The following is a 20,465-nucleotide window of genomic DNA, read 5'->3' on the forward strand; positions in this document are numbered from 1 at the left end:
TGTGATGTTACAAAGGGCCATGTGTGACTTGATACAGCTTATGGGTGCTGGGTTACACAGAAATTGAGGGCAATGTATATTCCACTTATTAGACAAGAGGATTCCGAAACTCGATTCAGTGAACCATTGTTTTTCTTGGGAAATCAGAAGTGTGATACAGTCAGGTTAAATTCAAGTTACAACTGACAGCCAGTTTGTCTTGCTGTCAGGCAATATTTAGGTGTGCTACAGTGGAAGGCAAGCACCTCAGATCCCTGGACAAGCATGTTTCCATGGCAAAGACAGAATACGGCAATAATGGAAGAGATGTCTTCATGCGGTCCATGCCAAGATGTTATAACCAGGACCAGTTAACAGTTGTAGCTAGTTAGGGAACTGCTTGGATTCAGTCATTGTGAGCTGTTGCTGTTAGAAGCCGGTAGCTGAGGCCGCAGACAGTTTAGGAGCACAAAGGAAGGGGAATGTCCACTATTGAAAGCCACTAACCAGGAACAGCCGTGAAGACATGACTGTGGACACTAGTGTGCATGTGAAATAATGAACTGTAAAGTGAAGTCACACACTGTATCAAGGAGTCTAATAAATCCAATCATCAATCCAAAACCCATTTATAGTTACACTCCATCATGTGACATTATATAATTAATTCAAGCAGAACATTATTGTAGAATTTATTATGTCACTTCCATTGAAACCCAGTGTAAAATTAGTATCGGTCAGTTGTGAGAGGAGAAGATAACAATATCAGAGGGTGTCAGTATTAGTGCTGTCAGTCAGCATTACAATGTTGAGAACTGCTGAAAAACATTACCTTTCAATTAATAATGTTATGTTTATTTTATGCAGCTGTTTTTACTGAACTTTTTCAAGTCCATGTTTATTCCATATTTAGTAAATCTGTGATTTTGAAGTGTTCCTCAAAGGCTGTCTGGAAACCATAGCTACAGGTGGGAACTATCAACATTTTCCATTGAATTCTCAATGGGTATTTGACTAATGGTTGCTAATAGGCCATTGCCAGAAAAAAAAAAAGCAGATATGAACAACTTGGGAAAATGCATAGAGAAGCCAAAAACAGCAACACCCAACCTCACATATTGTATGTGACCAAAAGGGTAAGGAATAGGGTTTTTATATGTTTTCTTAATTACAAAAAAATTTACTATCACTTCAGGTTTATCACAAGTGACAGCTGGAGTAGGTCTGTAGACATAACACTCTTATGCTAGGAGTGGGTGATTTTATGGACTGGTGTTGATGTTTGCTGACACAGATAAAAGTAAAGATTGAAGACTGGAGAAAGAATTATAACCAAGAAAGGGACAATTTACTGTAAAGAAATTATTAGAAGCAAATTATTATCTGAAACAATGATTGTTATTTTGAGATTGGGAAAATTATGTGTCTTTTTTTGAGGAAAGAAGAATGGGAGAGATTTGGAAATAAAACAGAAAGAATGAGTGAACAAAGCAGTTAAGATGATGGGAGTAGGGAAGCTGCTTTGCCATATGTGGGCAGTATGAACATTTGTGTAACAGTACTTCACTATGGTCAACCTGAATGTGAAAATAAAAATCTGCCATTTACATTCCTGAAGAAAAGTAAGTGAACTATGAAGGAAGTGGCTATAAATTAGGCATATAATTTTGAAATCAGCCACTATTCCCTGCATATCCTCAGCAAAGAGGTAGCTGTTCTGGCACCTCTAGACACTTGCAGCCAACATTATGCAGCATCCTGCATGTTCTTCTGCTGAGAAACTTACAGAGGAAGAGGTTTATGGAAGTTCAAATTCTTCTTAAAAACTGTACTTTCTATATTCACAACAGTTACTATATATTCATTCATACAAACCTGTAGAAAAGCAGTGGCCACTGCAAATCCAGCTACGATCAACAGATTTCTTTCCATCCATTCCTCGCCAGCTTGGACACAGCCTTTTTCATTTACTATCTTGGCCACATCATATTGCTGCGAGACAATAACATGTATTCACAACATCTGGTGCTTACCTATTACAGCCTTCCACCAACACATCAGATGTCAATAAGATACCTGGTTATACTTGAATGATTCAAAAACCACCACAAAGCCATCTACACAGCATAATCTCATCTTGATTATCTAACTCAGTACATCAGTATATACAGCAAAACCTCCATACAGCAAACTTCAGGAGCTATAAAATTCTGGGCACTGGCAGACAGGAATCCTTCAAACTGGGGTTAGAATACATGAAACTGGGTTGTACTGTGGTTCACAAAGAGCCAGGATTTTCTGTTACATGGAGGTCTCAATTGTGTAGAAGATCATGATATAGAGGTTTTACTTTATAAAACTGGTACAGAAAAAGTGAAGTACATTACATTTAATTAGGGCTTCAATAATGTTGCCCACTGATGATTAATGTTTTTGATCCAGCAAATTAACAACTTAGGTTTGCAAGAAATCACGTTTTCGTCCTCTGAGACTGATGTCATGTAGGCTGGTAGAATGTCACACTTTTTTCGGAGAAGCATGCTGCCTCCATATTCAGAATTCAACCTTGAAGATGGAAGCAACAGGTTTCTCCCAGAAGACCACATCTCCAATATGTTCCACTGTTCTTACAATGTCATATGAAATATATCAGAGATGGTGAATGATGTTACAAATGTGATGAACCGTGCACTAGTGAGAATGATACAAGGGCAATCATAGTTTAATTATTCTAAATGTCTGAAGGGGTTAAAGGACATCAGAATGAAGTCTCACTTTCAGAATTCAATCTGCAGACATCCCAAAAATGAATACAGAGTATGCAGAGTCCTTTTCATAACGACCTTCTAAAGATCTGTGACAATGGTCTGTCCTTCACCATAAACTTGTTATTTTGGACTCTGCTCATCATCTTAGATATATTTAAATGGGAGTATGCATAAGCATAGTTGGTTCAGGCACTATGCTACAAGCTGGAAGGTCATGGGTTTGAATTCCAATGATGACACTGGATTTTTCAATTGACCTAATACTTCTAGCCACAATATGGCCCTGGAGTCTACTAAACCTCCTAGGCAAATGAGTGCCAGGAATTTTCCTGGCGTTAACGGGTGGCCAGTGTGTAAGGCTGACAAACTCACAGCCATCTGTGAGCCAATTGTCTAAAAAATGTGGGAGCCCCAACGTCTCTCAAACCAATGGGTCTCCACAGCCTGTTACAGGGATAACTTTACCTTTTTATCTTTTACATTTCATAAGCTGGTTCTGCTTCCATCATCAGGTGTAAAAGGGGTAAAGATCCTTTTCAGCTATGCCTATCAGAAGGAGAAAGTCTTTGTCACTGTCCAGTGGTCAAGAAGACTTGCTTCTAATGAGCCCAGCTGAGCAGGATCGTATCCCCTTTTATACCTGATAACTGAGGCAGATCTAGCTTCTGAAATACACCTAAGATGGTAAACAATACCCAATAGAAGAATCGTATTCATACATTCAAGTGATTCAGGAGAGTTTTTCCTTGCCTATAACCAAGAACTTGTTTATGACAATTATGGCAAATAACTTCTGTACCATAAGCTGTATACTGTCAAATGATGGCATGGCAGGGAATTATCAATTGCAAGGTATGATGAAGAAAGACAATGTAATCTACTTTAGGTACCAGTTCCGCATCTGCATAAACAAACTATGATCAGGGGCATAGGCACTATGTCACAGGGAAGGTTCAGCTATGCCCACACTCTGAGCCTCAGGAAAACACCTTCTACTTTCAGGCAGGCCAAACCTAACTGTAAAAATTGTAACATGTATGGCTAGAGCGTTTCTAGGCAATGACCTGTTAAACAGCCTTTAGTCACATAAGCACACTCAACAATAGGATGAATGTTGATAGCTCATTGCTTGGTAACAGTCAGTGCACTAATGGGCTGTTGCAGTGGCATGCCATGCATGGAAGCAAGGGAAGCATTGCTTCCGTAGTTAAGAAACAAAAAGAAAAGAAGTCATACATAAATAATTCAATTTGAATAATAAGGATGTGAATATTTCATGTTCTTAAAAATTTAGAGTGTGCTCAAGGCCACATGCCTCCTCCCTTCCCCTGCTTGGGGGGAGGGACGAAGTCTCCTTTCGTTAATCTTCGTACGATTTTGTCTCACCCAAAGTTGTTAAGGAAGCAGTTTTCAGTTTGCTGGCTAGGCAAACTGTGTTCTTTCGATGGTTATGTGAAAATTAACTGTTTATGTGTGATTTCAGTCTTGTTGGGTGTTATAGGTAACATTAAGTTTTATTAAAAGTGCATATTTAGATGGCGTAAGATTGTATTTGTGTTCATATTTTTACGCATCAGAAAGAAGCTATCCGCGTTTAAGGGAAGCAAGTGTGATATTGTGGTACAAGTGACAGGGAGCAATTAGACTACATGCACAGGCCACAGCTAAAATGAATGCTGGCAGACAACGCAACTGTGACTGTGCAGTCGAAAGCCTTTTAAAATGGGGGTTTAATAGCAGGGACTTTTCTGAAAATAAAATACGAGTAATTATAGAAAGAGGACTGACATGCGATTTGCCAGAACTTAAAGCACAACCCAAATTATGTGTGAGGAAATTTAATTTGGAACAGTATTCTAAACAGGGTAGCTATCCAGTTGTCATAATATAGGAAAACTGTTTTGTTGGCCATGCCTATTGTTCCTCAATGAAAAAATATATAGAACAAGACTGGGTTTGGTGATATTGTGACATGTTGCGCAATGGAGGACAACCCCTCCCTACCCAGCAGTGACGTGGCGGATGAGTCAGCGCTCCATCCCCCCCTCCGCGGTGACGTAACACGGCGCGAGTAAACAGCGTTGCTAGGCTATACGCAAACATGGCGACGTGGCACCAGTTCCTACTGTGACAAGGCACTCACTACGTAACAGGCAAGCACTGCGGCTATATAAGGGAATTGGAACAGTCGCCGAGTTCAGTTGTAGTGAGTTAAAGTGTATCAGCGGCTGAAGACAGTTCTCCAGTCAGCAGTGAACGAGTAAAAGTGTGATAATCAGTGACAGTTGTGATAACTGAGAATTAATTGGGAGTGTGTAACACAGTGACACTTGTATGGCTCCGGTACTGTGAAAACGTGTAGACTATTGACAATAGTGTGATTTGATTTGCGAATAGGGTTATATATTGTGAAACCCCGCAACACTGTCATAATTAATTGTAGCCGTTACTTCTAGGTTGTTGAATAAACCAATTAACAATCTCTATGGCGTCTTCAGTAATGAAACACGTTACAATATCAAAAACCTTCATGATGCACTGAAACAACATGAGAACTCTCAGTCTCACATTATTTCAACAATGTAACTGTTATGTTCAGGAAATCTTGAATTGACTGTCAACTTGACAATCAAAAGCACCTGACGATACTACAGCAAGATGAATATGTGAAGGAAAATAGAGAAATAATGAAACGCTTGATTGATATTGTCACATGTTGGGTGTTTGACGTGACAAATAACTTCATGCTGTCTTGGATATAGCGAATTTATTCCACACTTGCTCTTACAGTTACACAATTTACAATTTCACAACTACTGCCATCTGCAGTATCACAATTACTTCTCCTGCTGGAGTCACTGCCATGCACTCGATACAACACAACTCGTGGCTGCTGGACTTAACCTCCTCTGTCTGGCTTCACAATCCAGACTCTATCTCTCCTAATCACACACTCGCTCACACACTGCCCAGCCGGCTTCTTATACTCTTCCCTGTTGCCACGTAGTAACCGCAGTGTCCCGTGTTATGTCACAGTAGGAAGTGGTGTTATGTCACCGTGGGGGGGAGTCTTTACTGGCCTGTTCCGCAGCAGTGGCAGCGGCTCCTATGCTGTTACATCATCGCTGGTGGGAGGGGGGTGTCCTGCATAGCGCAAATACGTCACAATATCATCTGCCATTTAGGAAAGAAGCAACTTGCCCTCCATGGTCATGAAGAAAGTGTGGATTCTATAGACCGAGGTAGTTATGTGGAATTAGTTCACTTGTTGAGGAAATATGATCATAAACTTAATGCTCACCTTGAGAAGAGTACAGCATTTACATGTTTATCGAACAGAATATAAAACGACCTCATTGATTCAATAAGTGACATAATTCTAACAGAAATAAAAAGAGAAGTGAGCTCGATCCCTTTTGTTGCTGTAATGGTTGATGAGATGACTGACATTCGAAGCCAATCACAGCTCTCAATCGTATTAAGATATGCGACTAGTGATGGTGAAATACAAGAATGGTTTTTAGGATTTTTGGATGTGAGTGCTGATTGAACTGCATTGGCATTAGCTGAATGCATTATAGACTGTGTAGTTCAGTATGGTTTTGGCAGCAAAATAGTGGCGCAAACGTATGGTGGGGCAGCGGTCATGTCAGGTGAACTTAATGGGCTAAAAACTAAAGTGAGAGACACGTTTCCAAATGCCATGTTCATACAGTGTATGGCACATAAGTTTAATCTTGTACTTTCACAGTCTGTCTCCAGTATTAAAGAATGCAATGTGTTTCTCAAAACAATGAACAGCTTTTCTTCCTTTTTCTCTGCATCTTCTAAAAGGACACACTATTTGGATCAAGAAGTGAAAAAGAGGTTTCCGAAAGTCACACCAACCAGGTGGATCTATAACAGTCGTCTAGTAGAGACAGTATACGAATACAAATTTGAACTGAACATTATGTTCCAAAATATAATTGAAAATCCATTTAACTGGGATAATGAAACGTACTTTGCCACTTGAGGATTTCTTTCTATGCTGCAAGCTTTCAACTTTAATTTTCTACTTGCTGTTTTCAAAGATTTGTTTCCAGTAACCACTGTTCTTTTCGACACACTACAAACAAAATCAAATGACATATCTTTTTGTATCCATAAAGTGACTGAAGGAAAAGAAGATATAGCCAAGAAAAGAGAAAACATCAAGAATGTATTCTCCAAAACGTCCTGAAATGAAGAAATTGATGAACCACAGAACAAATGATTGTGTCTTGACAAGGTAGGAGACATAAGAAAATGCTTCAGAAAACTTTATTATGAAATTTTTGATAATGTTGTGAATCAAATTGAATTAAGATTTCAGAATTTAAAAAGCTAAAATTTCTTGAATTAATAAATCTTAGTTGCAGTAAGGAGTATAAAAAGACATTTCATGAACTTCCTTTTTTGTCACTGAAAACAGCATATGGTCAGCACTTCAATTTTCCTCATTTAAGAAGTGAACTGAGTGTATTTTAATCTAATGAAGATTTAAACATCCAGAATGCAAGTCAGCTTTTGCTACATCTAAAAACTACAAACATTGACAGTGCACTACACCAGCTGACAAAGTTATGTGAACTGATCATGACAATTCCTGCAAGTAGTGCTTCGGTTAAACGTTCATTTTCTGCACTGAAGAGGATTAAAACTTATGTGAGGAACTCTCAAGGGGAAGGCAGAATGTCCAGGTTGTCTCTGTTGTCCATTGAGAAGAAATTATTGGAAAACATTCGCAACAATGAAGGCTTCCATAACCATGTCATCAATAATTTTGCTGCTAAGGACCGGAGAATAGATTTGGTCTTCAAATAAATTTTGGTGAGTTGATTGCTATCAGTTCATTTATTAGATATCACTGCTCCCCTTGCCAAAAACAGTACTGCATGCCACTGGGCTGGTGAGATGGCTATCATGTGACTGGCTTTCTATGGAGTCCGTGCCATGACTGTTGCTATGCAATGGTTCACTAGACATGTTTCAACAACAGATGCTGTGTTTTCTGTGTCGACAGTGCTTAAGGCTTATAAGAGAAGTTAATTCAGCATAGAAATTCAATCATAAGCCAGAAGAGGGAAATGGAACCAGGAGATCGGCCTGTGAGGATTTAAAGTGTGATCTGAAGACTCTGTTCATGTGTAATACTTGGAGTGTGTAATCCAGTGAGTCTGTTATAGTTCCTGTGTTGAGATCAATTACCAGGAGAGGGCTATTGTGTATGTAACAGTGAAATGGAAAGTGTGTAAATCAGAAATAGAGTTGTGTTGCCTGTAATTTAAGTGTGATTAAGAGAGGTTGTAACCGAGGTGCCAATAAATCCAATCATCTGAACCAGAACCTGTCATATTTGACGGGCATACCATCCTACATGTGACAATATTATTAGTTTTGCCCACAATCATCATCTAGACTAATTCAAAGCAAATAAATATGTAATAAATAAATAAATTAAATTGGAAGGTAAAGTCATCCCTGCACTTAAATATGCACCACGCCATTATGACATATGGGGGAGTGGAGGTCCACCTTCATATATTCTTAAACTCAGCATTAGAAGGAGCTGAGTGGACAGCTTCATTTCCCATCCACTTTATCTCTGGTGAAAGTGTCCCCAGTACCAACTGGATAGGATGGTGGGTGGGCACCAAAACTGGTCTGGATGCCGTGGAGAAGCAGGAGATCTCTTGCCCATACCATGAACCAAACCTTGATTTCTTACTCATCCAGAACACAGCCTACTTGTTATACTGATTGAGTTCTCCTTTGTATATAAGTAAATAAAAACATAAAATGGAAGAAAGGAGTAACTATTGTAAGAATTAAATACTAAGTGATAAAAAAGGTTTACTGATTGAAAATTTAAACCATTTACAGTAAGTTCAAAGTTTTACTACCTGTACGACTCAGGTCTGCATGTAACAGCACTGGCTACCAACACAGCTACACCCTTCTGGTGTGATTATGATTGGTATTAGCTGGAATGATTGGAGTGTGTAAGGTATAACCATGTTTGGTGGTCGAAAATTTTTACCCATGGCCAGATTCCCATAAACATTACTATGAACTGCCTAAGGAAACCCACAAGAAACCTCAGTCAGGCCAGCCTCTAGGCAGAGAATCAAAACCAGAACTTTCTGGTCCATCTTTCAACTCTGACATTTAGCACTTTCTCAGTGGAATTTGCTGGTCAAAACATTCAAAATTTCTTGCATAATATTAGATAACCAAGTATGAACACACAATGTTAGACAGCAAGCACAGTCTATTACCTGTAAAACTGCCACCCCTACAGCTACTCCTGCCACTGGTACCAAGTTAGCCTCAACCCACTCTTCACCTGCGCGCAGACACCCTCGCTCGAAGATGTTGCGCTCCCCAGGCTGAGAGGAGAAGATTAGTCTGTCAACCAACTACAACCAACCACCATCTCAACATGCAGTAAGAAAATGACCATGCAGAAACATGTCAGCAACAAAGAAATCCCCAGATAAAATGTTATTTTTTAAATAGAAAGTTCCAAGGGCAGAAACTTTACATAAACACATAATATTTCTGCTTTGATAACATAATTGTTCTGAAGGAAACCCTAAATTTATCTCTGCCATATGTTACATGGGGTATGACACCAGGTAGGCTGGTAGATGTTTAGCAATGTTTTGGAGGAATGTAATGCCTCCATCTTCAGGGAGAAAGGGTAAGCCAAGTAAGGAAAGCGAACTCTTACTCCGCTTCCTACTTGCTTGACTTAATCTTTGCCCCTTAAGATGGAGGCAGCATATTCCTCCAAAACATCAGTGACATATACAAGACTATAAAGTGCATACCAGAAGATCCCTTCTTCAGAGTCAACGTCGTGAGAATCTCACATCTCAATTATGTGATATAATTTCACTTTAATACCTTCTGAAAAAAAATTTATTTTTGGTGTCCTTCATTTATAATTACATTAAAAATTGTTATATACTCCTTTGTAAAGACAAGAGTAATTAAATGGATGTGTGAATTTATAAACAGAGTATGAGACATTGATCTGTAAATTTTGTTAGGAAATCAAGGTTTCTATGTCTTTAAACACCAAACAAAAGAAACGCATAATAATATTGATCCTGTTTTTCCTAATTCTATATTCACTAGACCACACCTTCCATAAAGGTTAGCCTGAACATTCCTAACTTTCACCACTCTCCATCCCAGAAAGAGATCAGCCCTTCTAAGGTCAAAGGTCTGTTTCATTATCTGCTGGCTCAATCAAGTAACAATGAAGTAAATACCAACAAAGGTCATGACATATCACTTTGCCTTAAGGATGATGACAGTAAGGATGCCCAAAATACTGACAGTACAGGCCATTTCTACCCCTTGTCACAATCCAAAAAAGATCAGGATCAGCATCTGCACTGACCAATGATGAAAGCCAGAAATCATCTAAAATGTTTACCAGTAAATACCTTGTATATCCTCCACAACACATCTTGTTTTATTACTTAACACTTGTTCATATTCTTTAATCTTAATATTCAGCACATTGCTCAGCAGTAACATGAACAAGGAACATCATTTTGTTTGGATGTGGATTGGGGTCACTATTGGGTTTGCTGGAATGATACACTCAGAAAACAAAAAACGTTTGCTTCATTACAATATAAACAATAACAAACCCACTCACTGAAGCATAACCCGTAAAAATTATACTTAGAGTTTAATTCAGGATGTGATGATTTAGATCTTAATACAGACACTTGCTATCCTGACTGTGGGTTTCCATGGTTTTCTCAGTCCCTCCAGGCAAATGCCAGGACAGTACCTTGACATGATCATGACTGCTTCCTTTGAAATCCTTTCCAATTCATTATTCTCCAATCATCCCACCATCTGATGCTATATAATCTGAGATACTGCCAGCACCATAAAATAAACCAAAAATAAATTAATCTAGACAGTATTTACTTATATTTACATGAAAATAAAGATGTACATTGCCTATTAGTATTTCAGACAAGATATATGATTGCTTAAAATTGCTTGGCTTTAAAAATTTTATCATATAAAAAGTGTTTGAGAAAGAACTCTGAGGTTAGAATAATGCATACCTAGTGACTCCAACAAAGAGATTGCAGACAGCAACATCAAATGGCAAAATATATAAATTTTGTTGCGCTAAACAGTCCAGTGGAATGTGTGTGTGCATGAAGCAGCAATGTGAGACTGAAATTCTAGTCTAAGCTGTGCTATCTGCTCACTTTCAAGGTAGTTTGGTAAGAACAGAAGGGCCCATTCCCCTTTCTCCCAAAAAGTTCTAACTGAATACAGCTTGACTACATTACATGGCATTGTGTTTGCGAAATTAATGATTGCAGGAACTGTGGTGGAGAATCAAGCAGCAATATCAATAGCAGCACCTGCATTTCTGACCAGAGTATGAACTGAGCTTGTATATTGTCATGATGTTTAAAAGACTGTGAATAGAGCCCATACTGAGTTGTACTAATTCATAATCATCATCTTATGATCATGTCCATGTGCGTATTTTGAGTTGCTTCCAATCATGCTGAAATGTAAGCACACATCAAACTCAGTGTACTGTGTGATTCAATTCTCCTATCTGCACTTCTCCCTGACCTTTCTGTCAACAAATATTATGTCATCAAGCCTTGTTGATCTTTCTTGAAAACCATATGATGGTACTTTTTCTATTTGGTGAAACAAACTTGAGATTTTATACTTTCTGGATCTCTGATTATAAAACAAATAAGTCAGCCATAATTACTAGGTTCAGCTACTTTAATACTAAAAAAAAATTGAAATCTTACCAAACTGAGATCATGGATAAAGCGGACTGAATTTAACATGTTCATTGCAAAGGTAATAACGTTCAGATGATGGGAGAAAAATGTGGAATTAATTTTTTGGATAGAGGTGACTGCATATTTTGATGAACACCAGATACTACATGCAGGTGCTCTATATGAATTTTCAACGTTATTTTGCAAAATTCTCCAACAGTTAACACGTGCTTCACAAAAATAGTTTATAAAACATACTGTCAAGTGTTAGGGTGTCTCTCGACAAGGTTTGATTGGATATAGGCCTGTTGCTATACAGTGACTATAAGCAGCAACCGCTTCTGGACAACGGCTCAGTAAACACATTCCTGCGGCAATGAACACGCATGCAACATTAGAGTTACTGTTGGAAACAGGGTGTTCTCTATGAGGTCTGTGCCAAGATATTGTAACCAGATCAGTTGGAGCAATGAGTCCAGTTGTGAGTAGTATTAGCCAGGAGGCAATGATGTGAGTACAGAAGCTGAAGAATCTCCACTGTTGAGAGCTCTTACCAAGCAACGACTAGGAAAGAGTGAGGCTTAGCATGTGCTGTAGTGATTTGTAAACTGTGTAGCTCAGTGATAGCACTGTAACTGCTTGTAGTTCTGAGTCATGTGTATAAGTGGTCAATAAATCCATTCATCAATCCAAACCCCATCTATAGTCACACTCATAAACGAGACATCTGATGTCAGGAAGTGGTTGGATGGGACACTGCACTGGATGTGATCGTTTATCGCCACATTATGGAAATGGACAGATGATGAAATGCCTATAGCCAGAGATGAGAGACAGCAAGGAGTAAATAATGGTTGAAATGAGAACCAACCAAGTCAAGGCAGATGCCAATGTAAGGGAGATCACAGAAGACATGAGGGCCTGACAAGAAGAGATGAAGACTGACCGAGAAGTGACAGAGGCCTGTTTAGAAAAGATGGAGGCCTGTCTGGAGAGTATGGAGCAAACCTCATTTGAGATACAGTCAAAGTCAGAGCATCAAGGGGTCCCTAAAGAAGACGCCACAGTGAATTTCTGTGAGAGCACTGAAGAAGCAGTACAGGGACTGCCATCTAGCTGTAGGGCACTGTCAATGGCCGAAGGAAAGGACCCAGGGCAATAGTGGGTCCTGAAAGAAGTTGGCTACCGCTGTCCACAGAGGGATGGCCCACTGTGCCAATCCTGCACTGGGCAAGAGATACACCATCAGGGGCCAGCAAGGACACTTTTGTACTAGAAACCTGGAAAGGATGGCCTTTCAGGAAGAGGCGTTGGGTGCAACCAGAAAGAAACAACGGCACAAGGAGCCGAGACATGAAGGTGCTATGATGTCTGAAAAGTGAGGGAAATTTTAACAAGACCTTCAGACATCCTAGGACTGGAAATTGCAAAAATGAATAGACAAATCTTCCCTCATGATTTGAGAAATGGGTGTCAAGACATCATGCTGGAGTCGGTCCCTCTCGAAACAAAAGAAGATGTGACTAACAGAAAATTAAGAGCACTGGATGTAGGAGCATTGACCATTCTGGGAACTTTTGCCCCCACTGATAGGAAAATCAGGATGATGGTGATACACCAGGACTGACTGGCATCCTATGAGGGAACCGCTCAGGATGAGCAGCCTTAAGGAAGTGGCAGCAGGAGCTGTTGGGGAGTAAATACCGTGAAAATCGAGCCATGAGGAGGAAGGTGAGAATGATCACAGATGTCACAAGCACAGCCCTCAGAAGAGGAGAAAAGGTGGTACACCTGTAGGCCATTTGGGACGAATAGCCTTAAGGAAGGAGCAATGTGGCATTTAGACCCATTGCTAAGTGGTGACTCTGTAAGGAGCGACCGTTTCTGGGCAATGACTCAGTAAACATATTCCTGAGGCAACGAATATGCATGCAAGAACTGAGTTACTGTTCGAAACGGGGTGTTTTCTATGTGGTCTGTACTGCAATTTTATGACCAGTGCAGTTGGAGCAAAAATACAGAAGCTGAAGAATCACCATTGGTGAGAGTTATTACCAAGCAACAGCTAGGGAAGACTAGGTAAGACTGAGGCTTAGCATGTGCTATAGTGATTTGTAAAGTACGTAGATCAGTGACAGTGCTGTAATTGCTTGTAGTTCTTCGTCATGTGTACAAGTGGTCAATAAATCAAGTCACCAATCCAAACCATGTCTATAACCACACCCATAAACTGTGACGATATGTTTTTTGTGCACATACCACATGACTTACTATGCACATTCTCATCTCACATTAAAACCTACTATGCAGGCCCCATAAAATTGCCTGTATTTGACCATATAATGTTACCGACTATTCTCCACATCAAAACTAACCATGGACCTTTGTGTTTCACTTTCCACCCTTCTAGTTTCTCACGTTTATTCAGCACTGGTGACATGACCTATATACATTCACCCCCATATAACTGCCATCAACTTAACCATCCTCTCAGTATGCTACTATCATAATACATTCATTCCAGAGAATGTGTCACCTTCCATATGGTGGAAATGAAAGGAACTCATTAGTTACAATCTTCAACTGATTCACACTCTTGGAATTACATTGTCCATTTTCATTAACACAAACTCCATGGAGTTGAGTTCTCCTTCAGAAGTTAACAGTTGCTCATATACTCAACAACTACCAGCATTTTATGGAACCACAGGTTCATTACCAAGTTCAATGAGTCTACCACTTGTCCCTATCTTAAGCCAGATGAATCCAATCCACATCCTCTGAGACTATTTCTTTAATATTCATTTTAATAGTGATCCTTCCCAAGCTATGTCTAAACAGTACTAGTGGTCTATTTCCTTCAGGTTTTCCCACCAAAAATTTGTATACACTTCTCTCATACATGCTACATGTTCTACTTATCACATTCTTATCCATTAACACAATCCTGCCTATGGAGATTGGTGATGTGAACAGTCTATAACTTTATCCATTCCTTTTTATTGTGACAGATATACCTGTATTACATGTGTATGGCTAAATGGCTGCTAATTTTATTTTCTCTGTTTCTCCTTCACAAGAAAGTTTTGCCTACTTTGCATCCGTTTTTCCAATCTACAACTAACAGCTTGTATTGGATCTACAGCCTACAATAAACTGTGTTACAGTTGAGGTTCTCATGGCAATAAATATGAAGAACATGGTCTGCTTTGCAGTGCTATATACTCTGGAGGTAGCCCGACATTTCACAGGAGCATATCATTCCCATCATTAGGGTCGAAGAATACGCCAAGCAAGAAGCCAGCAGAAGCAGGCAGAAAGTTGAGCCAGCTGCTTGCATCTGCTGGTTTCTTGCTTGGCTTACACTTCAACTCTCAAGATGCAAGTGATGGGTTCCTCAGAAACATCACGCTTTCTCCAGATTGCACTGTCTCACAAACCAGGCGACTGTACAGTAACCACCACAAGAATTTCAAATTCAACAGAGATTCCAACCATTAAACATACAGAAATATACAGGAAGTCCAGGGAAGAATAAGCAGATTTTAAGGCTTTTTATTGTGACAATTAATAAAACTATAAGTGTGCATTTGCAAAACATGGATGTACCCACGTGCCAGATTGGAGAGATTACAGAGGTCAGTCAGCAGTTTCCATGAGAATGCATTGCTATCATCATAAATAACTCTGAATGTTCTCTGATCACTTGTAACTGATTTCATTTCTCCATCCACCACACATATGCAAACTTCTGTTGGATGGATGACACTCTCTGAGAAACTCCTGATTGGCCTCTCTGATCTCTCCCATGTCACTCAAAGTGGTACACATGCACACCAATGGACACTTGATACAGCACATAGCATAAATATACATTTCATGACTTCTCTTCATATGGTGAAAATTGCACTCTTGTAGCTTTACTAATTTTCATAGTAAAAATCTTTAAAATGTGATCACTCTTCCTTTGACACCATGCTGTGAATAAATATGGAAAAGGAGAAGTATAAAATACAGGATGGAATGATACTGGATTAAATGCATAATAAATGTAACTTTACTGAAGGTGCAAAGAACAGCGCAAAGAACAGACAAGAATATGTAAGCAAATAGGCACACAAACATCCATTCAGCTCCACTATAATTACAAGGCAAATACAATGTAACAATTGCTGTGCTAGTTCACAGGACATTACATGCAATGAAAAATGTACACCCTCCCACAGCTTATCAGCACACACAGCTCTATAACATAAATATCGCATAATAATGTCCTTCATAAATATTATTTCATGTACTAATTACTAAGCTAATTCAGTAAGACACAAAACAAACAGAATTTACAGAAAATGTATGAATATAATAATGATAATATTAGGAGTTATATAACAGTTAACAAACATAATAACTAGATCTTTTATGAGAATTGCTGGGTTTCTGGACTTTGTCCATTGTCCAGTATTATAAAAAACAGAGAACACAACATTTTAGAAACTGATCCAGTTTTCAAAACATTGTGTTCTCTAGTTTTTTAGAATATCGAATGATAGAGAACGTCCAAAAACCCAGCAATTCTGAGTGTTATACACCACCATCAGAACCCTTTACAATCTACTAATTCACCTATGATTAAAAAATAGAAATACTGGCTTCCAATTTCCTGAAAAGTTAAATTTTTGTTATAATCACAACTGGAATAATTTCTTTCCATTTATGAAATTCTGGACTAGAAACTAACAGCATGATGGTACAAATAATAGTTCATAAACAAAATATATATGTATATATGTCTCCCAATGCTTGAGATACTTGTTTATGGCCATGTTTATGCAACTCCGCCAGCATATTTTATATTATCTGGCAGAACTCCACCGAGCATATTTTGGAATATTATTAGCAAAGTTGTATCTGGAGAAGGTTCTATTACAGTATGATCCCACCCTCAACATATCTTGGAATATGAACACATTTCATTCTTTATTTTAAAGCGGAAGATGCAATACAACAGCAACAGATCCAATTTATGAGTTTGAGGAATGACAATTAACCAACTTTTGAAACCTCACCCAACCCAAATGGACTCTCAGACAAACACTTCTTATATTTTCATTGGTGACATCTGTCAAAAAGGAGGAGTTAAGCTATTTTACATTTATGAACACAATTACTATGGGTCAGACATGCCTAGCAAAAACAGGAATGGCCTGCTTCTTGCATTTCAGCACCAACATGACAAACTACACACAACATCTGTAAAAGCACTCATGCTTCACCACCTTCCATATACTGTATTCAGCCATATTGGTCAAGATTTACTCAGTAAAATGGGCAACGCAAATTTGAAGTTCCCTCGCAGAGTCATTGATTGCATTTTCACATCATACAAAAATATCTTCTCAAACGTTTCAACATCCAATGAAGTCACTGGATTTTTCAAATGACCTAATTCTTCCAGCTGCACTATGGCCCTGGGGTCAAGGCAGCCCTTAACAGAAATGAGTTACAGGAATCTTCCTGGGGATAAAGGGTGGCTGGTGCATAAGGCTGACAACCTCACTGCCATCTGTGAGCTGACTGTCTAGAAAAATGTGGATGNCATTAAAATATATAAATTTGCCAAATCTAAGCCATTTAAACGAATGAAACTCAAACAGTGAACCTGAACCAATTATTTCTTACAAACTGGTTCAAACCAGTTGACATTACCTCTGATGAACAACTTTTGCTAATCTGATGTCCTTTTGAAATTTAATGAGATACAAAATGCCCTTATTCTGGATGCAAATAGCAACAAGTCACAGTTCCTTCCTGAATCTTTTCAACTAAAAGTATTAAAAAACATCATAAAACAATATAATCTGTGAAAAACATCCCCTCTTTCTAGTATCTCTGCATATTGGCATGAAGACTTTTACTAGCAACAACTGATTTGCCAGGGTAAGAAGCCAGTCCTCTGGTCAGAAGGCTTTGTATATGAAGCACTGAAACAAAACTGTGCTTTGCTAGCCAGGATATATGTAAAATAAATTAAGTAAACACAGATATTCTGTGAGCTGTAGTGGCACTGGATTATTTGTGGCTGTAGTGTTTAGCTTGTGTTGCTGGATATTGCATACTTTTCTGTGTTTACAACTGTAAATAAGTTGTCAATAATTTGTCAAGTGTCACTGTGAAACTAGTATTAATCTCAGAGCATTCAAAATATACTTGTTACAATATTGTTATATTCTTCTGGAAACTGATTTCAAATATTGCACCTCAGGGAGCAGGGATGTTTACACAGAAAGTATATTTTCGTAATAATAAAGAGCTCATATCACACGATATGTGAAATGAAAGCTGCCACACAGTGGTCAGGACTTCACATTGTTTCCTTAGTAGTTATCTGACTGACTGCATCAAGTCCTAGTTTCAGCCTCTGTGCACTTCCAAACTCATAACTGTATTCTTAGAGCGAAATATTATTGAAATTGATCATCTGCAAAACTGCTGTACGGCAGTATGGCCTGGCTAATTTTGGGATGTTCAACCCTACATTTGAAGAGCGAAGAAACAGACTCTATTTAAGACAATGGTGTACTGGTGTCAGGTTGTCAGTTTCTATATGAATTCACATGGATATCAGTACTTCCTTCTTTATACAAGAATTTTGCATTTAGTCTAGTTTCCTTACTTTAAAAAATACGAATAAACTGACTTACAGTATCACCATGTCTGTAAATCTGTGTACCTGAATCAATAATATCTTCTGAATGCACAAATTATCCATCTTTAAATACATTTTGTACAAATTTCATCTCATCATAGTGCACGAAAGAAATCAGGGCTAGCTAACTGTTGAAACAATAATGCAAATTGGAGTGTTATATAACACATCACAACTTGATAAACAAGAACTAAATTCTGTAAACCAATATTACAAATTGATTTCTTTTAATATTCAGCTTTATGTGATTTCAAGACAGATTTAATGAAACACTGAACAGATCAAACAAACAGGGTTACAATTAGTATTATGTATATGCCCATAGGATGGCCACCTAACTGACCAAAGCTCTAGTGGTGACTACACTGACAGAAAATAGAGCTTGGGTTAGATGATGTATCTCTGTAATAAATGTATACAAGCAAGGCACAACACTATAAAACATCTACTTTTATACTTATATAAAGATATTTAAGATTAGTCTTTTTTACTTTCTATATTTTGTGAACTGGCCTGGATATAGTTCTAACTGGTTACTGAATCTTTTAAGTCTTATGTGTGAACTGCTGAACCAGAACAGGATAAGAACATGAGATTATTCATGAAACTGAACATTTATTTCAGACAGTTCAAAGCCCTGCAAGCCGATATGCTGTTTTAGTGTGATAGCAACAGAAAGTTGCAAAAATGTAACTACTGTCTCTGCCATGTCTCTTTGTTTGCAAGCACAATTCAAGAACCACTCAACGAACATTCCAGTTTCTGTTAAAATCAAACAACAGTAACAAACACTTACAAGAAGGCTTATGTGCATTCTTGTATGCTTCTGGAGAGCAACTCACTACATATTTATCACAGTGGTACATATCTTGAACAAGGATTACAGGGCAAAATAAAGCACACATTTGGATATCTCAATAACTATAATTCTAAAGGTTTTAAAAACAATTAAACAAAAGCGAGCAAAAGCACCAAAATTATTACACTATGCACCCACTTCCTAGCTAATTTACACCAAATGGAAATATTTAGAAGATACACACAGATATACATGTATGTATGAGTAATATGCAAGCAATATTAAAAAATTCATTACAAGGAATGCTGCTAAAGCATTTCAAGCAGTACTTTCTGAAGGTCTCTGTTATCAAATATGAATCCAATCAACATCTCTTGTATTAAGTAATAATTTCATGTTTCATTAACTTTTCACATACTACAAATGGTTTCTATTTTAAGATCATAAACTGAGATGTTACGCTTATGCATATAGAAATGAGGTTCATATTACTGTCCTCCAGAGAAAAAGACTTTTAATTGAAATTAAATTATATGGAAACATAAATCTTCCCACAGTGATATATATTTTGTACATTATTAAATCAATTTTCATTTAAAATGATATTCCACTGACACAGTCCATTCTGAGAAATGTCATTTTAAACAAAAATTAGAATGTTGGATAATGTTGAAAAAATTATCATTGTCATGAACTTTTATAAATCTACCATTTGATTAAGCACGAATGTAGAACATACAAACAAAAAGCATTTCCAAGCAAGTATACTTAATACATTGAGCAGATAATACTTACATAACCAGGTTTTCGAACATCATATCCACACTGCTTGTTTTTAATAATCTCCTGTGGATGAAAAGGAAGAAAAAGGTGATTATGCATGGTGTAACAAATCTGTACCTTCCTGTCACTTCCTCTCAAAGAAAATCTTGTCATTAATAATAAACTGGAAACTTCACATGAGACAAAATTAAACAGCACAACAAATTTCCACTTTTTTCAGTAATATGTAGAAAATTAGCTGATTTTGAGTCATATGGGTTTACTGACTACAAAAACGACAGTGAAAAATTTGTAAGAAGCATTTTTTTGATAACATGGCTCTAGCTGGAAAAAGCCTACTCCAATTCCAACTTAAGGGCAGGTCACTTTGGTTCAGACCTCACTGCACAATTTGAAATAATGGCATTTCAACAGCATATAATTTTCTCACATTATTGTTGATGAAATTATTATAACACAAAGGAAAAATGTAAAGGTGAAAGACTGCATTTTTGGCTCAAGATTCAATATACAAGACTGTGGCATAACAGAAAAAATTCTTTTTCTGGATTTGGAATGAGCTTATACATTTAATTTAAAGACTCCTTCTTTTGTTTACCATAATTTCATTGATTAGC

General features: G+C 37.9%; 1 protein-coding gene across 6 annotated transcripts in view; it reads right to left on the reverse strand.

Annotated features, from left to right (window-relative positions):
• The window catches only part of LOC111868877 (tetraspanin-5), a 427,945-nt gene that overhangs the window by 5,970 nt on the left and 401,510 nt on the right, over window positions 1-20,465 (reverse strand). For 2 of the 6 annotated variants that reach the window (XM_033753220.1, XM_023859928.2), the window contains 3 exons: window positions 19,861-19,911; window positions 9,047-9,187; window positions 1,855-1,971 (listed from right to left, as the gene is read on the reverse strand). In XM_033753220.1, the coding sequence (XP_033609111.1) occupies window positions 1,855-1,971; window positions 9,047-9,187; window positions 19,861-19,911 (309 nt within the window). The remainder of the gene's footprint in view (window positions 1-1,854; window positions 1,972-9,046; window positions 9,188-19,860; window positions 19,912-20,465) is intronic. The other 4 variants (XM_023859929.2, XM_023859932.2, XM_023859930.2 and 1 more) reach the window with 4 other exon arrangements.

Source organism: Cryptotermes secundus, unplaced genomic scaffold (genome assembly GCF_002891405.2).
Source record: "Cryptotermes secundus unplaced genomic scaffold, Csec_1.0 scaffold592, whole genome shotgun sequence".
Taxonomy (NCBI): domain Eukaryota; kingdom Metazoa; phylum Arthropoda; class Insecta; order Blattodea; family Kalotermitidae; genus Cryptotermes; species Cryptotermes secundus.